Source organism: Palaemon carinicauda, chromosome 8 (genome assembly GCF_036898095.1).
Source record: "Palaemon carinicauda isolate YSFRI2023 chromosome 8, ASM3689809v2, whole genome shotgun sequence".
NCBI lineage: Eukaryota > Metazoa > Arthropoda > Malacostraca > Decapoda > Palaemonidae > Palaemon > Palaemon carinicauda.
The window spans coordinates 131,655,852-131,665,756 of NC_090732.1; the positions used below are offsets into that span (position 1 = coordinate 131,655,852).

At 40.7% G+C, this 9,905-nt stretch overlaps 1 protein-coding gene across 2 annotated transcripts in view; it reads left to right on the plus strand.

Annotated features, from left to right (window-relative positions):
• The window catches only part of LOC137645941 (ubiquitin-conjugating enzyme E2 Z-like), a 232,768-nt gene extending 223,680 nt beyond the window's left edge, over window positions 1-9,088 (plus strand). For both annotated transcript variants that reach the window (XM_068379010.1, XM_068379009.1), the window contains exons 5-6: window positions 7,111-7,317; window positions 7,908-9,088. In XM_068379010.1, coding sequence (XP_068235111.1) covers window positions 7,111-7,317; window positions 7,908-8,237 — 537 coding nt within the window. In that variant the 3' untranslated portion in view covers window positions 8,238-9,088. The remainder of the gene's footprint in view (window positions 1-7,110; window positions 7,318-7,907) is intronic.
• The last annotated feature ends 817 nt before the right edge of the window (window positions 9,089-9,905 follow it).

The window sequence follows — 9,905 nt, forward strand, 5'->3', positions numbered from 1 at the left end:
CAAGTTCAACGTCCTAGCTGTAGTCATCATAAGAGTCCCGTTCATAGCGATGACGTTCATGTACAGACGTTTCTGCCACAGACTCGACGTGACGTTGAGCGGTAGACACCGTAGACACAACGTGACGTCGAGTGTCAGTCACCGTAGTCACGATATAGCATCGATCAGCAGTCACCGCTGTTACTACGTGATGTTTGAACGTCAGCCACCGCAGTCACAGGTTGATCCAAAGTTAAGTGTTTTGCAAGATATGCTGTTAAAGCTTTCTTCTTTAATAGAATCTTTCGATCCTGTTCCTGTGCGAAAGGATCCTTTGCTTTTTGTACGTCACGGTTCTGGGATACGTGATTCGGGTCTTCAACCGTCTAGACGAGTTTTGTTACGCCTCGCTGACGTTATCCCTAGGGACAGCTTTGCTGTTAAACGAGATGCGGAGCATAAATCTCGATGTAACTTTGATCGCTTTGAACGTCAGCCACCGCAGTCACAGCGTGACGTTGAGCTGCAGACACCGCAGACACGACGTGACGTTGAGCGGTAGACACCGTAGACATGACGTGACGTCGAGGGTCAGTCATCGTAGTCATGATATAGCATCGAACAGCAGTCACCGCTGTTACTACGGGACGTTTGAACGTCAGTTACTTCTGTCACGACGTGTAGTAGAATAACATTCTCTGCAGTCACAACCTGACATCGACCCTCCAACTTTAACTTCTGTTCATATACAAGTTGATGTAGCCTGTCAGGCTTTTCCTTCACGTCATTCTGAATATAAATCTCCTTCTCGCAAGACTTTAGATTTATCAGATGATGTGCCTTCTGAAGAAGTTGATGACCCCCTTTCAACTAATGTACCTTTGGGGAGTCATTCAGAAGAGGAGTAACCTAGGGTGGTCCAACAATCCCTTGTTTTTTAATTATGAATTTCTTTAGTGAAATTTTGTCCTACTCGTTTTGTAACGGCTGCTCCGCCGTCTGAGTTTACTCTTGGCATGACTTTCTTCGACTCCTACATTTACGAAGTCAGTTCTCTCTTGTTCTTCCAAGAGGGCCATGCTCTTACTGGGAGACTGATTGGAATCCAGGAGAAGTTTAGGAAAGTCTGCTTTTGCTGTTCCAGGTGTTGAGGTGCCAGTGATGGGAGATGAGAATGAGAGAGAAATTACAATAGAGGAAGTGAGGAGAGCGCTAGATGAAACGAGAGTAGGAAAAGCATCTGGTATGGATGGTGTGAAAGCTGAGATGTTGAAGGAAGGGGGTGTGACTGTACTTGAATGGTTGGTGAGATTGTTTAATGTGTGTTTTGTGTTGTCAATGGTACCAGTAGATTGGGTCTGTGCATGTATTGTACCACTATATAAGGGTAAGGGAGATGTGCATGAGTGTTGTAATTCAAGAGGTATTAGTTTGTTGAGTGTAGTTGGAAAAGTGTATGGTAGAGTACTGATTAATAGGATTAAGGATAAAACAGAGAATGCAATCTTGGAAGTACAGGGTGGTTTTAGAAGAGGTAGGGGTTGTATGAATCAGATTTTTACAGTTAGGCAGATATGCGAGAAATATTTAGCAAAAGGTAAGGAGGTGTATGTTGGGTTTATGGATCTGGAGAAAGCATATGATAGAGTTGATAGGGAAGCAATGTGGAATGTGATGAGGTTATATGGAGTTGGTGGAAGGTTGTTGCAAGCAGTGAAAAGTTTCTACAAAGGTAGTAAAGCATGTGTTAGAATAGGAAATGAAGTGAGCGATTGGTTTCCGGTGAGAGTGGGCCTGAGACAGGGATGTGTGATGTCGCCGTGGTTGTTTAACTTGTATGTTGATGGAGTGGTGAGAGAGGTGAATGCTCGAGTGCTTGGACGAGGATTAAAACTGGTAGGCGAGAATGATCATGAATGGGAGGTAAATCAGTTGTTGTTTGCGGATGATACCGTACTGGTAGCAGACACAGAAGAGAAGCTTGACCGACTAGTGACAGAATTTGGAAGGGTGTGTGAGAGAAGGAAGTTGAGAGTTAATGTGAGTAAGAGCAAGGTTATGAGATGTACGAGAAGGGAAGGTGGTGCAAGGTTGAATGTCATGTTGAATGGAGAGTTACTTGAGGAGGTGGATCAGTTTAAGTACTTAGGGTCTGTTGTTGCAGCAAATGGTGGAGTGGAAGCAGATGTACGTCAGAGAGTGAATGAAGGTTGCAAAGTGTTGGGGGCAGTTAAGGGAGTAGTAAAAAATAGAGGGTTGGGCATGAATGTAAAGAGAGTTCTATATGAGAAAGTGATTGTACCAACTGTGATGTATGGATCGGAGTTGTGGGGAATGAAAGTGATGGAGAGACAGAAATTGAATGTGTTTGAGATGAAGTGTCTGAGGAGTATGGCTGGTGTATCTCGAGTAGATAGGGTTAGGAACGAAGTGGTGAGGGTGAGAACGGGTGTAAGAAATGAGTTAGCGGCTAGAGTGGATATGAATGTGTTAAGGTGGTTTGGCCATGTTGAGAGAATGGAAAATGGCTGTCTGCTAAAGAAGGTGATGAATGCAAGAGTTGATGGGAGAAGTACAAGAGGAAGGCCAAGGTTTGGGTGGATGGATGGTGTGAAGAAAGCTCTGGGTGATAGGAGGATAGATGTGAGAGAGGCAAGAGAGCGTGCTAGAAATAGGAATGAATGGCGAGCGATTGTGACGCAGTTCCGGTAGGCCCTGCTGCTTCCTCCGTTGCCTTAGATGACCGCGGAGGTAGCAGCAGTAGGGGACTCAGCAGTATGAAGCTTCATCTGTGGTGGAAATGTGGGAGGTTGGGCTGTGGCACCCTAGCAGTACCAGCTGAACTCGGCTGAGTTCCTGGTTAGGCTGGAGGAACGTAGAGAGTAGAGGTCCCCTTTTTTGTTTGTTTCTTGTTGTTGTCGGCTACCCCCCAAAATTGGGGGAAGTGCCTTTGGTATATGTATGTATGTTAATTAGCTTCTCGCTCGGGCGTCTGGTGTGACACAGGAGAAGCTCGAGGAGAAGTTCTCGGCTTGGGAGTACCTGCCTCTGCCCAGGGAGACTTCTTAAGCCTAGTGGACTCTCCTCGTCGTCTAGCCATGAGACGCTCCAAGATTTTATGGTCTGCTTCAGAGCTAGACCATCTCCTGTTAGGAGTTATTTCGAGCGTTTGAAGTTTTTATTTGTTGGATTGGTCCCTGGGAGCCTTAAGTAAGAAGGTCTCTCCAGCTGTCAATGTATTGCTGTACAATTATGTCATGCATGAACAAGGCTATCAGGGATGGCTCCAATGATCTGGCAGCCACGTTCACTGCAGAAACAAGGCTATCAGGGATGGCTCCAATGATCTGGCAGCCACGTTCACTGCAGGAGTACTTAAGATGTAAGTGCGCTCAATGTGTTCATTGTCAAGACAAAGTTCACGATGAAGACTACCAAATCTGTCTTGGCAGCAGTAAGGAAAGGCGACTGGATGGTCTCTCTCGACCTTCAGGATGCATACTTCCACATCCCGATTCATCCAAACTTTCAACAACATCTGAGGTTTGTGGACGGGAAAGTAATGTACCAATTTCGAGCACTGTGCTTCGGCCTCATTCCTGCTCCTCTTGTTTTTACAAGGCCCTTGCAAAATGTAGCAAGCTTTCTACATTTTTTGAGGATTCAGAGCCTCCCTTTATTTTGACGACTGGCTAATCAGGGCGTCGTCATTAAATCGCTGTCTGGAGAGCCTCTAATGGACATTAGACCTAACCAAGGAGCTAGGTCTCATAGTGAACGTAGAGAAGTCGTAACTTACAGTACTCCATCCGAGACTATTCTTTATTTGGGAATGGAGATACAGTGTCGGATTTTTCGGGCCTTTTCGTCTCCCACAAGAATGGAACAAGCTCTGTTAAAAGTCCTTCACTTGCAAGAGAAAAACAGTTGCTCTGTAAGAGTTTGAACGAGCCTCGTGGGAACTCTTTCATCGCTGGAGTAGTTTATCTCTGGGGAGACTCAACCTTTGCCCTCTCTAATTTCACCTAAACCATTGGAACAAGGAGAAGGGCTTAGAGAGTATCTCTTTCCCAATCTCCAACTCAGTCTAGACATGTCTGACTAGGTGGGACAGCAACATCAGACTTCGAGAAGGTCTTTCTCTTGCGATCAAGAACCCAAACCATGCGTTGTATTCAGATGCATTGGATTTGGGTTAGGGAGCTCCACTGGACAGTCTGGAATGCTCGGGTCTTTGGTCCACGGATCAGAAGGAACTCCATTTAAGGCAAGTAACATCTCTCCTTTGGCGAGATTTGTGCAAGGAAAAATGAATGTCTTGGCGGACTGCCTCAGCAGAAGAGGACAAGTCATCTCCATGGAGTGGACGTTGCACAAGACTGTGTGCGAGAAGCTATGGATGACATGGGTTCAACCCACCATAGATCTTTTTGCGACTTCACTGACAAAGAGGCTCTCGACTTACTGCTTTCCAGTTCCAGATCCAGAGGCAGCCCACATAGACGCTTTCCTGCTGGACTGGTCTTACCTGGACGTTTATGCCTTTCCACCTTTCAAGATCCTAAACAAGGTGCTGCAGAAGTTCACCTCTCACGAAGGGACCAGGTTGATGTTGATTGCTCCACTCTGGCCCGCGAGAGAGTGGTTCACAGAGGTACTTCTATGGCTGGTAGACGTTCCAAGAAGTCTGCCGTTGCGGATGGATCTCTTGTGACAGCCTCACGTAAAGAGATTTCATCAAAGCCTCCCCACGCTTAGTCTAACTGCCTTCATACTATCGAAAGACTCTCTTGAGCTCGAGGGTTTTCGAAGGAGGCAGCTAGAGCGATCGCGAGGGCTAGAAGATCCTCTACCATCAGGATCTATCAGTCGAAATGGGAGGTATTTAGAGACTGGTGCAAGTCGTCCTCTATTTCCTCTTCCAGTGCCTCTGTAGCGCAGATTGCGGATTTTCTGCTTTATCTGAGAAACGGTCGCTCCCTCTCTGCATCCACCATTAAAGGCTACAGAAGCATGTTAGCTTCTGTTTTCAGGCATAGGGGTTTGGATCTTTCTAATAACAAAGATCTCCAAGACCTGCTTAAGTCTTTCAAGACTTCCAAGGAGCGTCATATTTTGACTCCTGCTTGGAACTTGGACGTGGTCCTACAGTTTCTTATGTCAGATAGGTTTGAACCATTAAATTCAGCCTCCCTTGGCTTCGGCTAAAAGGGTTAGTGAGATACATGCTTTTAGCAAGAACATCGGCTTCTCCACTAATAAAGCAGTATGCGCTCTTCAACTTGGTTTTTTGGCCAAGAATGAACTTCCGTCTCGTCCTTGGCCTAAATCATTTGAAATCCCCAGTCTTTCTGAGATTGTGGGGAATGAAGTTGAAAGAGTGCTGTGCCCCGTTAGAGCTCTTAAATTTTATTTATCCAGAGCTAAACCGCTACGAGGTTGTTCAGAGGCTTTATGGTGCTCCGTTAAAAAGCCCTCTTTGCCCATGTCTAAGAATGCGTGGTCTTATTTTATTAGACTTTTGATTCGGGAGGCACACTCATTTAAGTGAGAAGGATCGTAATTTACTTAAAGTCAAGGCTCATGAAGTTAGAGCGATAGCAACTTCAGTAGCGTTTAAGCAAAATAGATCCATTAAAAGTATTATGGACGCGACCTTTTGGAGAGGCAAGTCGGTATTCGCTTCATATTACTTGAAAGATGTCCAGACTCTTTATGAGGACTGCTACACACTGGGACCATTCGTAGCAGTGAGTGCAGTAGTGGGTGAAGGCTCTACCACTACATTCCCTTAATCCCAATATCCTTTTAATCTACTCTTGAAATTTTTTATCTTATTTTGGGTTGTACGGGAGACTAAGAAGTCTTTCGCAATCTTTTTGATTTGGCGGATGGTCAAAATGTTGTTTCTTGAGAGCGCCCAGATTAAGGGTATTGACGAGGTCCTGTTATAGGGGTGTTCGCCCTGGATATAACAGCTCCTGGGAGTCTTTCAGCATCCTGAGAGGATGGCTGGGCTTCGTGAGGAAAGCGGACTAATGAGGCAGAGTAATCATCAGAGTCAGCTTCCTTACCAGGTATCTATACTTAAGTTTGTTTTTATGAAATATTTGTCAAAAACTCTAGAGCATATACGCCTTTATTGTTATAATACTGGTCTCTACCCACCACCATGGGTGTGAATCAGCTATTTATATATTCACCGGCTAAGTTTAATTTTTAAAAATGATATTTTCATTATGAAATAAATTTTTGAATATACTTACCCGGTGAATATATAATATTAAATGCCCTCCCTTCCTCCCCGATAGAGACCCTGCGGACTGAGAAGAACTGGAATGGTTGAGAAGTATATGCGGTATCTGGCCGATAGTCGGTGCTGGTGGGCACACCCGCTACCTTCATGGCGATCGCTCGCGAGTTTTTTGGAATCTGTCGGGCCGTCAGAGACGTCAGCTATTTATATATTCACCGGGTAAGTATATTCAAAAATTTATTTTATAGTGAAAATATCATTTTGAAATCACTGAGAGCACAAACCTTACCCTTCGTGAATTTGAAAGGAGCATTTCGATATTATGTAAAGAACTCAGGTGTTTATAATTAGGAAAAATACAAATTACTTCCAAATTTGTAATTTATTAGCTGTCAGTTTGCTCATATCTGTTACACAAAGAAGCACTGGTTATTCATTTATCATTATACTGTACGTATATATGAAATTGCTATATTTATAGATAGACATATAGTATGTTGATTAAATACAAGCTACAATTTTTGTAACCTTTTCCTGTGACATGGTGTTTTTTATCAACATTGAATTATTATGGAAAAGGCCTTTTTCTGCAATTCAAGAATGTCATACAGATACTTCAAGTAGACTAGAAGAGCTTCCTATTGATATTATCTGACAAATAACTTGATGCATAACAAATTCTAATACATATTTGGTTCTGATACATAGTATAATGCTAAAACTTAATAATTGCCCAATTCTCATTTGTTACTAGTTTGTAAGACATATAGACCAGTAGTAGGTCACCCATACTGCAAGGCTCCTCTTGTAAACTACTATACAGTATTTATTTTTATGTGATATTTTTCGTATTGTTTCCTCCAAAATGGTAACAGGAACGAAAACCAGGAGCCAGCAAGACTTACAATACAATAATTGAACATGAAACCATACGGGTATCTGTACTGGAACAGCTGAATTGTTCACGTCCTGCAGCTCCCGAAGAAATGATGAAATTCATGAAAGCGTCATTTTTAGAATATTATGATCACTATGTAGATATCTGCAAAACTAATGTGCACAAAGATGGAGCAGTAATGGAGGTAAGCTTTCATTTCTTACTGTGTTGCTTTTTTACTTGTGTTTAATAAAAAAAAATTTATGAGCATAGAGTTTTGAATTTTTTATGAAGATTAGTAGCCTTTTAGATTGCCTTATGAACAACTAAAGATTTGTTCCTACACAGAAAAAACCGTACGTTGTTTACATAAGAAAAGAAATCAGCCCCATCTGGCATATGGCTATAAAAATTTTAAATGAGTGAAATTTCAATAATTAAATTTGTTGTTTCTGTACTCAACTGATGTTCGCATACATGCCCACCCACCTCCTCATTGACTTGTGATGTCAAGGGATAGGGAATACTTTTGTCTTCAAAGTTGAATCTCGAAGAACCCCTGGCTATCTTGCCATTAACCACTAGTACTTTACTACTTTCCTAGGGGTCTGTATCTATTGAAATGAAAGAAAATGGGAAGATTTTTATTAAATTTTCGGGGTGGGTGGTGTTAAACGTCGATAAACAGAGCTTCTGAAGAAGAAACAATATAAACATCACTTGAGTATAGAAGTTACAGTACATTATAAATTTTATGAAAATTTCATATTTTCTTGAAATTCTCTTGTCTTTCAGGATCCCATTAGTAAAGAAGTGAGAGGAAAGTTTCAGTATGGCACAATGCTTGAACAATTAGAAAAGTTGAAGGAAACCATAACTGCATGTGGAATACCTTCTATCCCTAATTTTCCCACAACTCCTAAAAGTGGAATGTCTGAAGCTGAGGATGGTGATGCCTCAAGTATTAGTTCCTGTGATGGTAATCCAGGTGCTAGCGATGAGGAGGAGGAGGAGGAGGAGGTTGGAGCTGAAGAAGAGGAGCAACCTGCTATTGGAGAACAAGAGGTAGTTAATGTTGAAAATGAAAATACTACTACTGGAAGGGGAGAAAGTGCTGAGGAGTAGGCCTTATGAGGATATTGGGCATTCAGTTTTAGTTTTCAATACTGTACCTGCACTGCCATGAAATATTTATAGCTTTTCATATTGCCTTTGAACTAAAAGGTGAATTATAAAAGGGTATGTAAGATATATTTTAATTATTTCAAATTTTTGTTCCCTTATCCCTAAGGCATTTTTTGAAGAGACTGGTATATATAATTTTCTGCTTTAACCAAACAAATAGATTGATAAGTTTCCAAATGTCACTATTTTTAGACTTATCAATTTGCATGTTTGATAAATTAAAGTTTCCTGTGATGATTAAGCAAACTAGGAGACTAGCAGCTTTGATGTATATTACTTAGGATTTCTTTTGTAAATCTGTTTATTTTTAGTTCTGTATTCATCAAGCTGATTTAAACATTCCTTTGAACTGAAATGTGATTTAGTATTATTATCAATATTTTTATTTATATATTTAGGTTTTCTACACATGTAATTTTATATCAGTTATTAGTATTTATAGAAATGATCTTATCATATGGTGCTGTTAAGAGCATAGTAAAACTACACATACATGTGTGTGTATATATATATATATATATCTATCAATATTAAAAGCAACAAATTAAAAGAATGATTTAGACTAAATCCCCAATTCAGGTATATTATTTGAGTTCGAGTATTTATTTTAAAGAGGCTTACTGCAGTTCTATGTTATTTTGTTTGTTATGCAATGAACCACAAACAGTATGTGTTAAATGAAGGGAGAAGTCGTAACAACTATTTTTCAGTAAGTTCCATAGTCCACTGTTTTAAATTTTGTAATGTTCCAAAAAAATCACTCGACTGGAAATAATCAATAACTATTCCTTTCTTGAGTTTCATTAACCTTCATTATTGGGTTTGTATGGTTTATGCCATCTAGACTCCATTATGTTCTTACACAAATACAAACCTTCATCCTTTGATAGGAGTATGATTTCAGTGTAGCTAAAACTCGGCTATTAAAATTCATAGTGAGGTTTCAGTAGTTACTGGAACCTAGCCACTGGGGGAAGGCAAGATTTCTGATCTGAAGATCAGGATCAATCTCTGTAGAAACAGAGGTCTTGAAGGGTGTCTATAACAAGGAGTAATCTTGCAGCTCCAGGTGAATATACCTGCAAACAAAACCTAACTGTCTGGCATACAGTATACAATAATTGTTTGAATGCCAAAGAAAACAAATAAATAGGCGGTAAGTGCAGACAAAATTCTTAACTAACACAGACACGGAACTAAGCAGAGATATAAATTCTTATGTACAGCTTACATTATAGGTTAAGGAGTAAATAATCCTAAAATACAATGCTGAAGGAAATAGGAACCACTAAATATTTCATAAAGACAACAAAGGCAGCGCCATGGAAATCTACCTTCTTGACTTTACAAACATCGAGCAATCGATAAAGGGTAAATAGGGAATTGGAAGGATTAAATGAGAGTAAAGTAGGATTAACAGGAGGCAGAGAATACAAAATTTATAAAGGGAAAGCTATAGTACATAGAGGGAATCAAAAGTAGTAGAAAATTTAGTATACTTAGAAATTAAACTAAACATTATTAGGAACATGTTCAAAACTAACAAGAGGTAAATGGAAAAGGTGCAAAAACTAGCTAACCTTATTTAATTAATCTTGGAGAAAATTT